The sequence below is a fragment of the Apis dorsata genome, unplaced genomic scaffold (assembly GCF_000469605.1).
Source record: "Apis dorsata unplaced genomic scaffold, Apis dorsata 1.3 scaffold_564, whole genome shotgun sequence".
NCBI lineage: Eukaryota > Metazoa > Arthropoda > Insecta > Hymenoptera > Apidae > Apis > Apis dorsata.
This window is the reverse complement of record NW_006263776.1, coordinates 10,147-30,357: the sequence shown is the minus strand read 5'-3', so window position 1 is coordinate 30,357 and position 20,211 is coordinate 10,147. Positions and strand designations below refer to the sequence as shown.

The 20,211-nt window shown below is 32.4% G+C and overlaps 2 protein-coding genes across 4 annotated transcripts in view; both read left to right on the top strand.

Annotated features, from left to right (window-relative positions):
* Positions 1 to 15,072, top strand: part of LOC102680354 (60S ribosomal protein L35a) — an 18,042-nt gene extending 2,970 nt beyond the window's left edge. The window contains exons 2-5 of one of the 3 annotated variants that reach the window (XM_031513043.1): positions 5,769 to 5,772; positions 14,395 to 14,654; positions 14,767 to 14,925; positions 14,999 to 15,072. In XM_031513043.1, the coding sequence (XP_031368903.1) occupies positions 14,397 to 14,654; positions 14,767 to 14,925; positions 14,999 to 15,022 (441 nt within the window). In that variant the 5' untranslated portion in view covers positions 5,769 to 5,772; positions 14,395 to 14,396 and the 3' untranslated portion in view covers positions 15,023 to 15,072. Of the gene's footprint in view, positions 1 to 5,768; positions 5,773 to 13,822; positions 13,998 to 14,394; positions 14,655 to 14,766; positions 14,926 to 14,998 lie in introns of those variants that run through there. The other 2 variants (XM_006620922.2, XM_006620923.2) reach the window with 2 other exon arrangements.
* Positions 15,073 to 15,414: 342 nt separating this feature from the next.
* On the top strand, positions 15,415 to 16,859 carry LOC102680670 (SPRY domain-containing protein 7). Its single transcript, XM_006620925.2, has 4 exons — positions 15,415 to 15,779; positions 16,015 to 16,292; positions 16,359 to 16,461; positions 16,542 to 16,859. Exons 1-4 carry the CDS (start codon positions 15,674 to 15,676, stop codon positions 16,637 to 16,639), a joined length of 585 nt encoding a protein of 194 aa, XP_006620988.1. The 5' UTR covers positions 15,415 to 15,673; the 3' UTR covers positions 16,640 to 16,859.
* Positions 16,860 to 20,211: the final 3,352 nt, after the last annotated feature.

Sequence of the window (20,211 nt, the reverse complement as noted above, 5' to 3'; positions counted from 1 at the left end):
GAGAGGAGAGGAGAGGAGACAGAGAGAGAAGAAAAAAAAAAAAAGTTTCGCCAACCGTAACGAATAAAGCTCTCCATTCATCACGTTCGTCTTGTTAATCCACATCGTGATCGGTTAGGAATGAGCGACCACCCCCTCGAGAAAGTCGATATCCGATGGGAAATGCGAAAAATCAAGGGCGAAGGAGGGATTGGACAATTAGTTTCATTGAATACTAATTGATCCCACTTTCTCTCTTCTTTAAGAAATTTAAAAGGAATTTCAATATACCAAAGAGTCATATCTTTTGTTTAAACAAAATTTATATCGTGTCCACACGCGTTTTCACGCGCGTGTACGATTATAAAATTATTTTTATTTACTTTTTTTTATTTTTTGGCTTTTAAATATTGGCATATTTTTAGGATACGCACGTGAAAATTTATACGAAATATGCAATTCCCGATATTTGGTTTTTGTACGGCATAATTTACATTTCGGGTGCAAAATTATGAATTAAAAATTAAAAATTATGAAATTTTGTGACAACGTACACCGATAATAATTCACGCGGAATATACGAAATGTGTAAAATGTGCGTAATATAGTGATAAATGATTTAATGTGAAAATTATTCGTTTCTATGCTCGTGTGAGTAAAATCTTAGTTATTAGGGGGAAATGTGTTTAAAGATTCAAGATTTAATAAAGATAAATGAACGTATCATTAGCACGTATTCGATCAAAAGTTATCAAAGAATTCGGAGGAAAATCGATAATTCAACTTTCTCCTCTAAAGCCATTCCACATCAAATTAAATTATTTATCAAAAGCGGGACGGAATATACCACCTTTAAATATATATATATATATATCTTTCTAAATTTGCAAAATGAAAGAAATTTCAATGAACATCCCATTACTGTTCCGTAAATCTTTTTTAAAGCTAAACTTAAACGCAAAAATATATTTCTCGCGGTATCTAAATTTGCGATACGAGATAAATTCTACTTTCCTGAACATCCGTTTCTATAAATCGTTCTAAACTTAACGTCGAAAACTTAAAATCCGGTAGAGTAAAATGAGCAGAAAATTTGCGAAAATGGGATAAATCCCACTTTCCTAAATATCCTTTCCTTCCTGTTGCCCCAATAAATTTTTCGTAAAGCGGCAACCCCCAAGTCGAATCATCGAGGAAAGAGTGGGAATCCATGGTCGGGCAGTAAAAATCCCCGTGTCGACGCGACGAGAGAAATGTCACGCGGCTGGAAGGTTGGAAAATATCGTTACGAATGGACACGCGGTAACAGATTGTCCTCCCGGACAACAATCATGACCGTCACTCGCCGCTATACAGCGATAACTCAGCGGGGGGGAAAAATGGTTTAGCACGCGGCGCTCTCATCCCCCTTCTTTCACCCTCCAATGATTTTCGTCCACCGCAATTTCGATTGTTTGTTTCGTAAATTGAAGCCTCGAATCCGATTCGACCCGATAATTTTCGAATGGAAAAGTTTTTTCCTTTTTTTTTTTTTAATACTTTAAAAGAAGGAGGAGATGGACAATTTTTTAAAATTCACTTTTTAATTAACAAAAGCTTAATTTATCTTTTCAGAAGGAACACGATGCTGCTTCGAAAATATTATTCCAATTTTCCAAAACGTAATTCCCAAAAATACTATGGCTATCCAACGTGTTAACAATGGCTGATTTCAAAGGGGGTAGAACGGCAGTCCGTTCTTCTCTGAAACTACTTGCCACCACCATAACCATCACCAGGGTCTCCATTGTCGCTGTAACGCGGCAACACATCTGCAAATTACGCGAACAACGTCACGACGACATCGTTCCACTCCAGAAGACGCATTGTCAGATGTAATTTGGCTCGAGTCGTAAAACATGCGCGCGAGCGTTTCAGATCCATATGCAAAATAGCCAGCCATCGTAGCCATGGAACAACGGTAATCACAAAGAACGATTTAATCTACGTTTATCATATCTGGAACGAGTTCCTTTTCTTTTTTTTTTTTTCTTCCAAGTTAACGCCATGGCAACCAATGTCGCGACTACTAGCGCCACAGTGACCATTAACTACTATTGCCTTAATGCAAGTGTCGATACGTTTCGTGGAACACTTTCGAACGATCGATTCTAAGGATGTCAAAACGAATAGGAAATATAGAAATGTCTATCGAAGCTTATTTATCGAGTTAAATGAAGCGAAATGCTCGATTGATATCGATATTGATTGTTTCAATCAAGTTTGTATTTGTTGACTTTTTTATAGAATATTCCAAAAATATTTCTATTTCTCCATTTTTGAAATTTTTATTTGAAATTGCAAACGTGATAAATATCGTCAAAATAAGGTGCATCGAACGATTTCCTCGAAATCGTTGCTCTACTTTTCGAGCAATGGCGTGCTCGTTTTCTTAGATTTCTCGCCACGCGACAACCTGTTCGCGTTACTCGCGACGAAGTTGCTTTTATGCCAATAAGCGGGGTTAATCCTTGTCGACAGGAGTTGGTGAGTTGAGATTTCGAAGGGGTATAGGATCCTTAAAAGTTGGAGAAATATAATTGAGAGAAATATAATTTTTTTCTTTTTATGAGAATTTTTTTATCACATTTTGATTTATCACATTTTACGAGAGTCATTTATTTTTTTTTTTTTTTTGAAATTTTTTTTACCCCTTTTTATTTTTCCCCTTTTACCGAAGTTATTTTTTTTTTTTTTTTTTTTTTAGGAGGAAAGGGTAGGAGGAAGAAGTTTTTTGTAGATTCTTGAGATTTTTTAGAAGAGTAGTTTGGAAGAGGATTTAGGACAGAAGTTTTGATTTAAGTTGCAGGATTTCTTCTATTCTTTCTTTGTTCCTTCGAGAGAGAACTAATTTTTTGGTAAATAACTTTTACGATTTTGTTCTTTACGAGTTCCCTCTCAATAATTTTTTATGAATCCAATTCTTATATGAAATTAAACGCGTTCTACAAAAATATAGTGAAACTATAATTGGAGAAAAATAGATTACGATGATTGAGAATTTCAAAGAAAGAAAAAGTATAAATAAAATAAATTGATCAAATTTACAAAATTGAAACTGATTAAAGAAAATTTCCTTCCCTACGATTCAATTTTAACATTATTAACTTTCTTATTTCCGCATATTTTTCAAAATCATTATTGATTTTTCAAAATCAATAATACAAACATCTTCGATAAATCGACTATATAAATGAATAATTCCCAAAGCAAAGCATCAATCTTTCCGAATCGATCGGGACTTGACGCGAATCAGGAAGGATTTTCAAAGATTTTCCACCACGGGTGTCGTCCGTGAAAGCTGCACAAACATCCGGTGTGGCTCGAGTCGGCCACAAAGCAACGCTAGGCCATAAAATCCGCGCGGTAATTGAAGAAATCGTGATGTATGATATTCGCTTTATAAATAGAACGGAAGAGCGTGGAATGGTACGCGCGTAAAGTGTCGCTGTAGGACCGTCGTAAATTACCGGCCATTTTCTCTTATTCCGTGGCCACTGCCTCTGCTGTGCTTTCAAATTAAAAAAAAAAAAAAAGAAAAAGAAAAAAAAGAAAAAAGAAAAAGAAAGAAAGGAAGAAAGAAAAGGGGAGAAAAAAATATATTCGTGAAAAAAGTGTGTACATTCTGATAACGATGATACAAGTGAGAAAAAGAGAAATTAAAAAGAAAAAAGTGGAATTGATAAATATATAATAGAAAAAAAAAAAAAAAGGGAAATCGTAGATTGTTTTGATTAAATATTTTTCTGACTGGCGTTGTTCGATTGGATTAATGGAATTTAATTAAATCATGAAATCGAAATGATTTTGAATTTGTAATTAACGTGTTGTGATGAAGAATTCATCGGATTCTTTAGAGTGTATTTGCTGTTTGATCAAATCAAGTTTGTGTATCGAACAAAGAGATAAAAAGTGTGCAAACATTGTTCAAGTATCTTTTTTCTTACATCTAATCAAACAAAAAGATCTTATTCAATAGAAATATCGTTTCTTTTAATAGATAAACTCCTTATTATTATAATATATATTAAATTAAGAACGAAGTTAATAATAATTTATCCTCAACATTGATTCGTTTCATTGACGAAAAATTCACCCCCCTCTCCCACTTTCTCCATATTACATTTTTACATCGTAGGCAAGTAAATAATAATTTATCGAGTTAATTAATTAATCCATCTATTTTCCACTCTGCACAGAAAGAAGCATAGAACAAAAATTACCAAGACAAAAATTAGCAAAAACATTTATACAACTGTAATACCTCCCCATTTCAATTATAATTTATAATTTACAATTATTATACAAGTTTAATTAAGCGTCGTAAAGCGTTCATCCAACTGAGCAAATTGTGAGAGTAGTTAATTATATATGGCCGCCATGCGTTCAAATATTATGCCTGAAACGACGAAAGCACGTTCCATTTCCCGGGGCGGAAACGGAGGAACCATGCGACTCTTTGAGGTTCACCACGGTTGCGAACGAGGGGCTTGGACGACACTGGTTTGATCGATTGAAATCGGCGAATGGCGCGAGCAAAGAGTGAAAGCGGAAACGTGGAGGGTTGGCAAAGTGTGTTTCCACCGTTTGAGCAATTGGAAAAGAGAGGAGGAGAAGAGGAGAGGGAGAGAGAAAGAAAAAAGAAATTATTTCTGAACGTTGGAAAATTTGAAACGAAGAACGAGGATATTGTAAGAATGAAATTAAAATTTGTTAAAATCCATTATCCATTTTGGTTTCGTTTTTTTCTTTTTTTTTTTTGGAAAATTACCTATCGTGGAATTCAGTAGTTTTATCTTTTACAAGGTACAAGAGGCAGGATGGATTGTCAGTCCATTTAATAAAGCGTAGCGAGTGAGCTGAAAGCACATCTGCTTATTTCAGCGACGTTTTATCGCTCCTTTATAATTTCAACCATTCTCCCGACTTAACTCGACCCGAGTCAGACGGATCTTGCTTTTGCTTTGGGATGCTCCCGCTTGCCAAGAATTTCCCCTCGAAAAGATACATCGCCCGCAACAATGCGCTTTAAAAAAACGTAGCTTTTCTATCCAATCCCCTCTACAAATTCTTTTAACGCGGCTGTAACTTCGAATCAGATAAAACTATTTATTATTTCCATACGTATATATGATTATTAACTAAGCAAAAGTAAAACTGATACCTTGTCATTAAATTTCATTCAACACATCCTGACACGTTCTAATATCTCAACAATTCTAGGGCTAGTGGAAGTTTTCAAAGTTTCGTGAAATTTTGTGATATCGTGTACCATCTTTCCACATCCATATTGAATCTTGACGATCCTCGTGTCATAAGAGGCAAGGTGGATCTCGAACCTGGATTAGCCTTGGTCGCGCTCAACCGAAATTCGACGACCTACTCCCTACCACGAACGTCCTTGTGGAACAACCTTATCGCAAGACATCAGGACTTTGATCCTAAATGTCTTGTCACGAACCCCAAACTTCCAACTTTCAACCTCGAACCGGTATCAGTTAAGACTCCGAGACCTCAAATCCTGGTCTCTAGACTTGGTCGGTTGGTGTTTGCGCTCTTGGGCGTGGATATTCCACTTGGCAAGCGCCGTATGAGCTCTTGCACACACCTCCCAGGTAACCACTCTATTTATTAGGGAGCAAGTTTTAAAGTTTCTCATTCTAAATCTGTCCAAGTAGATACCACAATGTTCCTACGTTCATCACACAGTAAACAGATTTGAAATCTGAAATTTGTACGATTCGATCTAGAAACGTTTATCGCACGAGTGAGTTAACTGTAAACGTCATTCTATAATATTAATCTCCAAATTTGTTTTAAAAGATAAACTCTTAAATCATCTTCAATGTAAAATTTCAGTAAAAAAGTCGTACAAATCGTACAAATTTTGATAAATCATTTAGAAACTTAGAAGATCAATCTGGTGGAACAGGATTCCTTCAATTTCTCTCGATAAAAAAGAAGAGATTCTCTGGGGAAAAAAAAGTTCCACGTACCAAGTTTTTTAGTATTTTCAGTTCAACATTTCCCAATTAATCGCGATGTCTGTGAAAGCTGGTTGCCCATAAACTTCCTCCAATGGAGCGACTCCGAATAAATGGCGGTTTGCACACGGTATATATAATTCCGGTCCGAATAAGCAAGTTGCAGCTGCACCCTACCTAGTAAGAACGTTAAACGGCCGCACGAGGTCGGAATACGTAGTTCATCCGTTTCCCCAGTTTCTTTGGAGGAGTTCAACAGCGATATAATCGCGTTTGAGGGGCACCCGCCGATAAATCAAGATGGCGCCTACGAGGTATCGAAGGGTGAAAAATTCTTCTTCGAGTTCTTTGGCTTTTTAAGAATTTATAATAATCGAGATGCGATCCAAAATTTTTATTTTCCTTTATTTAATTATTATTAACCTCGTTCGTTTCTCTAGTGACTACGCCTGTGATGGAACAATACTATTTAGAGATCAGGAGAAGAATTATAACGATTGAATTGAAGACAAACGAAGGAAACAAAGTGAAAATAAGTGAGAGAAGATAAATTCATCGTGATAAAGATATTATTAAATCTTCTTGATACGATATTTTGTAATTCAAAGGATCAGGTCCTTAAATCAGATATGATCCACTATACCACCAGAATCCCTCGAAATTCTTTCCAATTAAAAATAATATCCACCAAAACATTATTTCCCCTTTTTCCATTATCTTACACTGACTATTTCCCCTTTTTCCTTCATCTTTTATTGACTATTTCCCCTTTTTCTTTCATCTTCCACTAACTATTTTCCCTTTTTCCTTCATCTTCCACTGACTATTTTCTCTTTTTCCTTCATCTTCCACTGACTATTTCCCCTTTTTCCTTGATCTTCCACTGACTATTTCCCCTTTTTCTTTCATCTTCCACTGATTATTTCCCCTTTTTCCTTCATCTTCTACTGACTATTTCCCTTTTTTCTTGATCTTCCACTGACTATTTCCCTTTTTTCTTGATCTTCCACTGACTATTTCCCCTTTTTCCTTCATCTTTCACTGACTATTTCCCCTTTTTCCTTCATCTTCCACTGACTCGATTATCCAAAAAACGAATCGCATCGTTAATACGCATTAAAAGCGTATTACTTGGAGCAAGCAAAAGGGGAGGAAAGAATAAAAAGAGTGTACCCGAGTCAAGTGTAAAGAAAGGAAGGAAAAAGATAGGAATCCTCCCGCGGCGAATTTCCAGCTCGTGGCGGAGATCTCGGCCCAGCGGATCGATAAACCATCCCTCCCCGTCACGTGAGGTATAGGATACATATAGGACGAGCTGTCATAAACTTGGTAAGAGTGTGTCGGGCACGTAGGACGAGGGCCATCGCGATCCCTACGTGAGAATGAACGAGGGGGAGGAAAGATCGAAGAAGGAAAACGCGAGTTACATTTCTTTCTCTTCGGACCCCGAGAGATTCAATATTTCACCCTTTAGCGGCCGGTAAGAGATCCTTACGCTCCAAACTTTCCGCGCGGAAGGAAATTCACCCTTTTCCATCTGCGCCGTCCGCGTGTCCCTTTCCTTTCCGTGAATGTGTGTATATGTGTGTGTATAGATGGTGGCTACTATCGAAAGTCTCGATGGTGAGTGGTAACTTTCCACCGATTCGTTTTGCGTCTCTGTTAAAAAAGGGGAGAAAGGATGATTTAATTCGCGTTACGTTCTCTCTCTTGGTTTTGGGGGTCGTTGGAAAATTGATCGAGGGTTTCTTGCGATTTTGCCGTGTTTTAAGATCGATTGAGCTATGTTTTGAGAAAGGGATGGTGGAAGATTTATTTTTTGTAGGAGGAATTTCTGTTCAATTCAATTTGAAAAATTGAATAAGTGATAATGTAATGTCTTCACGAATACTTTGAATTTATCGAAGAAAGATTTTTATTATTTCATAACGATGAGTATGATTATAAAATATCAACGTTTCTCGGGGACAAAGTCGTTAAACAGTTTTATATCTCTGTAAAAATTTTCCAAAAGAAATGGACGATGCTCGTCATCGAGGAATTGTCGTGGAAATAATTTCGAACGAGAAAAAAAAACGTAAGATAACTGGAAGGAACCAGTCTTCTTGTCTTCGATATGAGAATTTTTAAGTAACACCACTGCCTCATGATAAAGTCATATCGTGGCCATTATCTCGAGAGAAACTTTACGTGCACAGCCTTTACGAACTTCTCTCGGGTGCTTTTAAGACAAGCACAAGTGCCCATAAAGATGGATAGATAAAATTGTAAACGTACCAACCTCTTCTCCATCGTGTATAATACGAAAATCTTACGTTTGTTGATGAATTCAGCACAAGTGTTTAAAAAATTTCTTCATTCCTTCTTCTTTCTTCAAAGAGAAAATTAGATTTTTTTCAACATTCTTGTACCACATTTTCATATTCACTCCAACATTCTCAATCAACATCAAACATCGCCAATCATTCATACGACATTCCATATATCCAAAAATAATATCCCTTATATCACATTTGTCGATAAATTCAGCAGAAGTGTTTAAAAAAAGAAAAATTCCTTCTTCTTTCTCCAAAGAAAAAATTAGATCCTTTCAACATTCTCTTCAACTTTACTACATTTCCATACTCCAACACTCTCAATCAACATCAAACATCGCCAATCATTCATACGACATTCCCTATATCCAAGAATAATATCCCTTATACCACATTTGTCGATAAATTCCGCAGAAGCGTTTAAAAAATTTCTTCATTCCTTCTTCTTTCTGCAAAGAAAAATTAGATCTTTTCAACATTCTCTTCCACTTTACTACATTTCCATACTCCAACACTCTCAATCAACATCAAACATCGCCAATCATTCATACGACATTCCATATATCCAAGAATAATATCCCTTATACCACATTTGTCGATAAATTCAGCAGAAGTGTTTAAAAAAAAGAAACATTCTTTCTTCTTTCTCCAAAGAAAAAATTAGATTATGTTTCTTTCAACATTCGTCAAACTTCGTCCAGATTCTTTCTCATCCAAATTTCCATAAATAATGTTCCACATCTTTTCCAAAACTTTATCCAACCACTTTACATACGTTCAAACGTCCTTTCGTCAAACGTGATCAATCATAGCTATGATTCTTTCCATTGAAGAAAAAAAGAAAGAAGACATCGAAGACGCAACTTCCTCGTCTCCAAGGCCTCGTTCCTCGTTTCCACGCCTCAACACCCTCTGCCAAACGTCATAAATCACCTAAGAAAGAGACCGAATCGCGCTTACCTTCCATTAGAAAAATTTGACCCGAAAGTAACGCTCTTCCACTCTTGGAGTGGATGGCGCCACCATCTCGCGGCATTTGGAGGAAAGCGTCGCCATGGGAGGACGCACGCGGATAAGTAGGGCGATACTGCGGCGGGCTGTGTGGATGCCACGTGTGTGAATGCCCTCGTGTGGTGTGCCACGACGGCGGTGCGCTGTATCAGTGCCGGTAATTTCGCCACGATGCACCGGACGTGGATCACGGGCGGAAGATAGATGACATTGTTTCCTGTGTCCCTCGAGAGGGTGGGACGAAGACGAACAAAAGCTCGTTGACGAGGAGAGAGAGGGGCGGTCGACGAGCGACAGAGACGCGTTGAACGAGTTGGAAACGGGGCGAGTCGATGATACCTGAAGAGGGAGGGGGCCGATGGTCGAATTTATTCAACGATTCGAAAGTTTCAGGATATTTTTGTCTCTTATTTTATAATACGTTGCGTCTTGTTGATATCTCTACGGAAATGGGAAATTGATTTTTGAAAAATTAGAGAATTTTCTGGTTATCTTCTGCCTCGAGAATGAGATTGGTATTTGGAAAGAGTAAAAATTGGGGATAATATTGGATATGTCTGTGTTGTAATTCCAATAATTATCATTCCAATTTCGAATTCTACTCTCGAAATCAATTCTGTCGCGATAATAATTACTCCATTGTTCCAAACATACTCCGTATCATCACAAAAATCATCATAAAAATGAAGAAAAAAAAACACCATTATTCAAAAATCTTCTAGAATCTTAGAGAAATTAAAATTTTAATACAAAATAATACGAATTTTTCAATGTTATCAACAAAAAATATTATCACTGCTTCTGCTATTATCGAAGAATAATAAAAACAAAAAGAGAGAGAAAGAAAGAAAGAGAGATAAGTAATCACCAGCAGCATCGGCCAGCATCGAAGCGCAATCGCAAAAAGCTCTCGTGCACACGCGAAGACGACGATCGACGAGAAGTGGGCAAGATAAAAGGGAAAAAAAAAAGGCTTCTGGGCGGAGGTGAAAAGAGGAGGAGGTAGAAAAAGAGGAGAGAGCGAGGGGAAGAAAAATAAAACAGCTTCTCTCCGGTTTCACCCCGGTGAGATCGTCATTTGTCGCGTGTCTAGCAGGGAGGATGACGACGACGACGACGACGACGACGACGACAGGGTGGTACGAGGGAGGGGGTTGATAACAATGATAATGACGATGACGAGCAGGAACGAGCGAGCGGCTCGAATGACAGAGTCTGCGGCGTCGAGTGAACTGCGCCAGCAGAAACAATGCCCGGTGAATTTCCGCTCCGATTATTCCCCACTGTGCGACGCATAAAACGAGCGCCGAATCTGATACGTGTGCCCCCTCTCTCTCTCTCTTTCTCTCTCTCTCTCTCCCCCCGATTCGAACGACGATGAATTTCGAAACGAACGGTTTTCGCGACGATGGCGACGAGGATTCGATCAGGAACGATTCGATCGCGAGGCGTATCGTATTGATCGGCTCGAATGCGTTTCGAACGCGTGTGAAATTGAAGGTAGCCGTGGTCTTGGAACAGGAGAGAGCGGGTGAAAGAGCGGAGAAAGGGTTTGTATGGTTTAATTGTGACGGAAGTGGTATTGTACACTACAGGGGAGGGGGATGGTGTTTGGGACGGTGTACCAACTTGTTGGATCGGTGTTTGAAGACTGGGATGAATGGGATGGATCGAGCTGGATTGAATGGAAATGGTTGATGTTAATGAGGAGAGTTTTGATAGATGTAGTAGGATGGTTTAACAATTTGGTGGTTAATCATTCGTTCGTATAATTTATGTACGTACATGTACAGATACGATTGTCTAATTCATTCCTCGTAGCTCGTTTCCAACTCTTCTGGAATGTATGGATATACAAGTGGTGGCGAGCAAAAAGAAATTTTAAATTTTACGATCTATTTAAAACCGTGTGTGTATATGTACGCGGATTCAATTATCCGAATGTAATCCAAGATTAGACCTTACAGCCTTAAGAATCTTACATATCCTCGAAATACCCCATTCCATTCAGAGAAGACCACGGTTGTGTACAATTCCATTGCACAACAAATTTCCATTACCATCGCCGTATCTTCAACACGTACACGTATCCAACCTATTTTCTTACCTCACTTTCGCAATTTCGAAACGCGCATAACCCACTTCCAACAACCGCCGCGTAACCAACCGGAAATAACTGAGGAAGGAGACGCTCGACAAAAATCTTCCAAACTTGCTTTGCACGCTCCTGAACCAGGTAAAGAGGGAGGGATATACATNCCCTCCAAAAAAAAAAAAAAAATTTACAGAAACTGTGTATATCTTCCTCTCTCCCTCCCCGATAATTCACGAGATTCTCGCACGATCCTCGAGATCACCGCAACGTGGAAGCCGTTCGATCGTAAATCTTCTTCTCGAAGAAGGCATAAATCCACCGGTGGCGGCAGTCCACGATTTTATTTCTTCTTCTTCTTCCCTCCTTCTCTTTTATCCTAAAATATTATATATGAGGGGGTTAGGCTGTCGCGAGGAGAGCGTAAGAAACTGGGGAAGTCCAAGTGAATTCCTCAGGTTGGTTGGTTGGTTGGGGGGTTGATGAAGATGGGAGGGTCGTAGGCGAAATTTAATTCGTCAGGGAAGGAAAGGGTCGGATGATAAATGGGCCGAAATTTTTAAAACGCGAAAAATAAACGAACGGTTTTTATATATCGGGGGCTTTAAGCACGCTCTATCGGCGTAAAACGCTCGAGCACGTTTGCGAACAATGCGAGTCGTAAAGAGCGACCTCTCATTGGAAACGAAATGTTCTCCGCTTTTATGTTCTTCCTCTGTGCTTCAATCCCCTTTTTTTTCTTCTTTTCTTTTTTTTTTTTTTTTTTTTTTTTTTTTTTTTTTTTTTAGCAGAAAAAGTGAGAATTTTTCGTTGTTCCGGAGTGTGGCTTGGTTCGAGTTGAACAAATGTTGGGAAGTGTTGAGTAGTTTGGTTTTGTTTAATTGTTTTCGGTCGAAGGTGGAATAATTTTTTTGGCGATAATTTTTTCTTTTGTTCGGGGATTAATGCTAAAGGTTAATTAGAGGCTTTCTTTTTTAGCCACGATTTTTAAAGCAAATGTACCGATAATTATCACGCTCAAGTTTAATTTTAATTTAATTTGTTTTTCGCGATGCTGTTTCGCGTTCTTTTTTGCACGTTCTGTAAATATTTATGCATTTACAATTTTACATTCATATTTACAATTTATAAAAATTTATGTATGCAATTTTTTTTTTTAGAGAATGTTACAAGTTATAAAGTTGTCATGAAAATTCTCTTAAAGATTAATTTTAGATGAATTTTTCATCTAAAATGTCAAAAAGTTAAAGATAAAATTAATAGCACCTCGTGTATTACAGAGATAACAAACAGAATCATTTGTGCTTCAATTTTCTCGATCTGATTAAGAGCAAAGAGGATTGTACTATAAAATCGATGAATCGTTGCTTTCATATCACTTTTCTTGGAACGTGTCCTGAATTGGTTCGCGCCTATACGTGTTAATTTTGCGGGACAAAGCGTGGCTTGTTTGACGTGTACACGATATTCTTGACTTTAATCACGTAGAAAAATGTAAAGAGAGATCGCCGCGCGAATATCTCATTTGAGCTTATCGAAGCATTGTGATAATTCAATGAAAAAAAAACTCGATTGAAATTGGAAAAAAAAAAGAAAAAGAAATTTTCGATCGTGGAAAAGATTATGTTTTCTTTTTCTTGATAAATACATTGTCAATCTCTATCTTTTTCTACATACATTGGATTATAGATTCGATTTAAACCTTTATAGTATTAGTTCTTTTATTATTCTTTTTTACTTTACTATCTTCAAAATTATTTCATTTAATTCTTGTAATATTTTAGAGTTTCAAAAAAATTGGTAAAAAATTAAAAAATTCTTGTTTTCAAATATTAAAAAAAAAAAGAAAGAAAAAAAGAAAGTGAGATATTTGAAAATTTATTTTTAAATGAAACATTTTATATAAAAATTTTAGTTGAAATGCTATGATTAATTCTAAAAAATTAGATTATCATTTTTAATTTTAATATATGTATTATATATATTGATCTATTTTTATAAAATAACAAATATAATTGTAATTATAATTGATGAATGTTGAAAGTTTCGTATATCTATTTCATCAAATTTTTCGAATAAAGCTTTTACGTATGCAATTTAAATTATCATTCTGAATATAAATTATATAAATTCTAAATTATAATTTCCATTATTAAAATTTTAATTATAAAAATTATTAAAATTATGTGATTACATGCAATTATTAAATATATAATTAAAATATAATATAAAGTTTGATATTATATGAAAATATAAATAATTATTTTTTAAATTTTTTTGAAAAATAATTTTGAAATACAAAAATGGAACATGTAGTGACATCTATTAGATTTTCAAAATATTTACGAACAAAAATATTATTCCATTGATAATATCACATACTACATTATCATTCAAATTATTTTATATTTTTGTCGTAAGAGGGCTACAGTTTCCTGTTTCTTTTAGTTCGTGATATACATCCGGTACGTTTTCTAGTGTCAGATTCTCATATTTATTATTTAAAATATGTTAAATTAATTAAATTGACAGATTAATAATAGTTATAAGTTGTTATTAATTGTTTTGTGATATCATGTAATAATTCTCATTGTCATATTTGATATATTTTTTATCGATCTCAATGGATTTAGAGAATCTATCTTTGCATGGCATTTTCAGCCGTATAACAACAAACGCGTGTATTTTGTTATAATATATTAATACTTTAATATTAAATTGTTTTCTGAGAATCTTTTTAAAAAAACTTGTATTAAATACATTTCAGTTTGACGTTAAAGTGAAATTTTGTTTTGTTTTTTGTCTACAATTCGAACATTACTTTATCATAACCTAAAACATTGTATTAATTCTAGAATTTATTTAATATATATCGTTATTGCTCATTATAATTAAAACTTGGTTTTTTAAGCAATAAAATTTTCGTCGTAATATAATTTTATACTTTATAAAGTTCGTATTTTTTTTCTATTAGAAATGGCAGACACACCTGCTGAACCAAAGTCTAAAACGAAAGCAACTAAGAAACCGAAAGAGAAGCCAGTAGAACCTCCTCCTTTAAAAAAGAGGCCTTTTAAAAGACACGGACGTCTTTATGCTAAAGCCATTTTTACTGGTTATAAACGTGGATTGCGTAATCAACATGAACACACAGCACTTCTTAAAGTTGAAGGAGCTAGAGATAAACAGGATTCAAATTTTTATGTAGGAAAACGATGTGTTTATGTATATAAGGTAACTTTCATTGTTTTCCTTAAATTATTTTATTTGAATTTAATATTGTAGTACAATATTAAATAATATAAATTAAATATTATTATGGTCATAATATATTAATGATTTACAGGCAAAAAATAAAACACCTGTTCCTGGAAAGAAAAGCAGGAAAACAAAAGTTAGAGCTATTTGGGGTAAGGTAACCCGGCCACATGGAACTAGTGGTTCGGTACGTGCTAAATTTAAGAAAAATCTACCAGCTAAAGCTATGGGTCATCGTATCAGGATTGTAAGTTTAATAATTTGACTACTTACATGTAACATGTAAATGAATTTGCCAATGTTTCATTATTTTGTTACAGATGTTGTATCCCAGTCGGATATAAAAAATTATTATTGTATAAAATAAACAAATAAATACCACTTTGGTACTAAATACCAGTTTCACTTTTTTTTCCTGCTAAATATATTTATTTTTTCATTTTTTATACGTTCAAAATATGAATATTAGTTTATTTTATTTCACATTTAATATTAAAAGTTTATCTTATTACTTGTCTTATTAATTTTAATAAAATCTTTTTTACGTATTTACGTATTTTTAAATGAAAAACATAACCTTAAATTTCATACGCGTAATATATTAAAATTTCCAGTTTAAATTATACAAATATTTAAAATTTTTTAAAAATTAATAATAATATTAAATTTTTTTAACAAAAATGCAACATACCTATATAAAGTAAATAAGAATTTAATATTGATTGCACAAATTTGAAAGGAAGCCATTTTCTGTCATGTACGTATAATCTACCTACACACGGAAACCTCAAAGTTCAATCTCTGCGTTGAAATACGCACAATACTAACTTACTATCATACCCAAATATTGCATGGTGTTTAATATTCTCGATGTAATCGAAGTAAATATCGTGAGTTATTCGTTTCATTTTACGGGAGAAAAAAAATTTTCTCCTAACAGTGTCACAATGCTACAATCGTTAATCTAAACAAACTATAAAGAAAGGGGAACAAAGATGATGTTTTGCTGTTTGAGAAATTGTTTTGACGGCCTTGGCTTTGCCGCAACTCAAACACCGAAAAGAGAACCAAATCCTATATCTTTAGACACGTCTTATATGGGTAATTTTTAATTTTAATCTTGAAATAACATTAACTTTATATTATTTAAAATGTGTTAATCGTATCGTCACATTTACATATAATGTATGTTCGCATTCCTAAAGATAAAGTGTACATTTAGTATTTCTAATGATTTATTAATATTAAATTTATTTTTATATATTTTATATTAATGTTAAAAAATTTTTCGAAAACTACAAAAACAATAAGTAAGAAAAATATTAAATTGATGCAGGACATGAAGTTGTGATAGTAAAAAATGGTCTAAGAGTATGTGGTCGTGGTGGTGCCTTAACAAATGCTCCTCTTGTCCAAAACAAAAGTTATTTTGAAGTAAAAATACAACAAGGTGGTATATGGGCTATTGGATTAGCTACAAGATCCACAGATCTCAATATTACTATTGGAGGAAATGACAAAGAAAGTTGGGCTCTTAATTATGATTCTATTATAAGGCATAATCAACAGGAAATACATAAGATTCAAAGTTCAGTTCAAGAAGGAGATATTATAGTAAGTATAATTATAATAATTATAAAGCATTTTTAATTTAAAAACTAATTATTTTTTATTTATCAGAGCGTATCTTATGATCACATAGAACTTAATTTCTATTTAAATGGAAAACCAATAGGTGCTCCAGTAATGGGCATAAAAGGAACTGTTTATCCAGTACTTTATGGTAATATTGTAATTGTAAAAAAAAGGAATTTAATGTTTTAATAATTAATATTTTAAATAAGAAATAATTTTTTTTTATAGTGGATGATGGGGCCATTCTAGACTTAATTTTGGATAATTTTATTCATCCTCCACCTACAGGTTTTGAAAAAATCATGTTGGAGCAATCATTACTCTAGCAAAAAATATTATTACATAAGTAATCTTTTTATTTCTTGACACTGAAAGCATTTTATGTCCATCCTATATTTCTCTAACATAAAATATGGAATCAAAAAAATTGTTCTAATTTAGAAAGAAATTCGTAAAACATAATTTTATGAATAAAAAATATTTCTCTTAATAATAATGTACAAATATATTTAATTAACGATTGCAAAATAAACATTTTAATTTATATCTTGCCTACATCATTCTTTTCAATTGCATTTTTAAAATAATGTTTACAAAAATAATGCTTACAATATAATAGTAATATATGTAACATGAATTAATTTTTATTTTAATTTGGTATATTGTAAAACAACCATATTTCTTTTATATAATTGTTTAATAATCAAATAACATAATTTTAAATATGTGTACAACTTACATATAATATTTTTATATAATATATATATATTTATATATATATGTCTGTATAAGATTGTATATAATATTGTATACACAACAATTTATTGTTCTTTAATGATTTAATGGTATGGTATGTACACTGGCTTACATAAGGTACCATTGGCTTAGGCCTATACTTTACTTTATTAGGCTACTGTCATGGCTTTTTGTTTTCATTATTATTTTTTCATTATTATTTTTGTTACAACTTAATTTCATGCTAAAAATTTCATATTACATATTAAAGCTAGGCTTTCATTCATACTAATCCAATGAATATGTGCTCATTTTTTACAATGCTCACAATGTAAATACTTAAGTAACTATCAATCTCAAATGTTTACAAATAGTCACAAGCATTCCATTGCATATGTAATGAGAAACATTTCAATATGTATGATAAAAAATGGCAGAGATAAGTATATATAATTATTGAAACTAAAAAAATTAATAAAATAGTAGACAATGATTCTAAATATGTTAATTTTAAAATACTGCACACCCTGTGTGATTTAAGTTCGATCATTTCTGAATTGTTTGGAAATCTTAACATATAATAAAGGCAAGTACGCGAAAATAGCGATATATTGCTAAATCTGTTTCTGTGCATCAATTGCTTAAAAGATTGTTTGTGTTTCACCCAAGTTTAATATTATACCTATAATATATTATTATTGTACCTATAGTATATTAAGTGGAAAGATAATAAAGTATATCTTTCGACTTAATGTAATTATAATGATCACTTCATTTAAGAACATATAAAAAATTTTTCTTTTTACAATTGCTTGTAATAATGCTCTCTGCTCTTTTCATAAAAACTTATTAAATCTTTGGTCCTTAATATTACTTTTAAATGATCATTATTGTTAATAATATTATAATGCTTAATATTATATATATTTGTAAATATAGATTGTTCATAAATTGCTCACTTTTGAAATAATATCAAATTAATTTTTATGTATATTTTCAAATAATGTTTCAAAAACATTATAATTATAAAATCAAATTGATACTATTGTCAATCTATTACAAGTTAACTAAAAAATATATTTAATATAGACTGAGAAAGAAGAAGTCTAAAATTTATGAACAATAAAATGATATATTTTTCTAATTAACATAAATCATTTGTAATAGCAAAGTTAAAGATAACAGATCAATTTGTTTTATATCACTGATGGCACTCATTTTACAATTTAACTTACAATATAAGTATGGTAATCATACAGAAGATCAATAATATTCGTTAAAAGCCGCGTATTCACCGGCGACTTAAAAAATTATAAATATTTATATTTAATTTACAAATATACTTATAATGATTCGCTTAAGATGTTAGCTAAAATTCCACATTTGTCGAGATAAATATTGAATAATATGAATATATTCGAGAACATCTATTATTAATTAATTGATAGAATTAATATTATTTTAATATTTCTTTGCTTCTATTGGACGCAGAAAATAATGAATTTCAATTGATGTATGGCAGTCATAAACGTTTGCAAATATTTACGTTCGTGTATGCCATATATTTCAACCAATCATCAGAGTTTATAGATCATTTACGTAATTGGTGAATACGTAGCTAAAGAGAGCATTTGCATTTTGCTTTGTAATGATTTAATGTTAGTTAGTTACATATATTTTATATATAAAGGATATATTACATTTATTTTATGACTGAATAATGTAAAATATTTTATAATGGTAACCCATCGAGTCTTATTGCACGTATGATTCCAACATATTAAATATATAATCTTTTCAATGTAATCTACATTTTTAATCAATCAATAAATTTTATTAATTTTTTACGACAAATTCATTAAAATGTAAATTTGATACTTTCAATGTTTGTGTGTGCATTATAATAAAAAATAAAATTATCGAAAGAAATGTAATAAAAATGATACTTGTGAGCAGTTAGATTGTTAAATAATCAGTATCTAAAGGTTCTTACACACATTGAAATATATTGTGATCGATTCAAGCGATGGGTCAAGTTAATGATTCACATGATATTGAAAATGATAAAATAATATTTCAGTCTCGTGAAAACCATTGATTTAAACTCATCGCTTAAGTCGATATATGTGTATCGCAATATGTTTCAAGATCTGCAGGCTGCTTAATATTAAACACGTTTATCCAATGACCATTCGTTCCAACATTCACATGAACATTTTATCACTTAAACTATATAGATCGCTTTTATTAAACCTAATACCACTTCATTCAAATAACATTGCAAATGATTCTATTAAAAAATATAGATTTTTAGATATATTTACAAAATTAATTTGTAATATTTATCCTTCCATTGAAAACCCACTATAAATAGAGATTTTTATACATGTATTATGTCACTTTTATTATCTCTTTCACGTATTAATTAGGAATATAAATTGCGATTTAATTTGTAACCTTTGATATAATTTTAAAGCAAGAAATATTTCATTAAAAATTTTTTCTAAATACAAGAATCTACACTTATTATTTTTTTAAATATTTTATAATTTGCAATAAAATAATTATAAAATTTACAATACACGATACATCGAAAGGAAATTTATTCTTTTTTGTTACAAATTCTTAAAATTCGTAAATATGAATATATTATTATGCATACGATCATAAAAACAAGAAATTTAAATAAAAAAAATATGTTTTATAATTCATATCAATAATTTTAGTTTACTAAATTATAAAACTAATTTTTATCACGTTTGAGAAACAAATAAATATAAAATATTGAATATCATATAAAATACTACACACTTATATTTTTGCAAAACATCATTAGTTTTTTCTAAAATGTAAGTATACGTTTAAGAAATAATTATAATATTTTTTTTTAGAATTGACTTTTAACATAGATTAAAAAAATCTGTTTGTAAATTATATCTATACAAAATTTATATATAATAACTTTAACAAAGATTAAGCTTAACCATGACATTCTAAGCAAAAATTGCATTGAATGGAAGAACTTTCTTTAAAAAAAGAAAATTTTATGAATATTTTAAAAATCATAAAAAAAATTTGTGTAATTATACATATATTTTTTTATATATAACTACTGAAAGAGGATCTAAAGGTTATTTCAAGATCCTCTCTGAGCTCTCTTTGG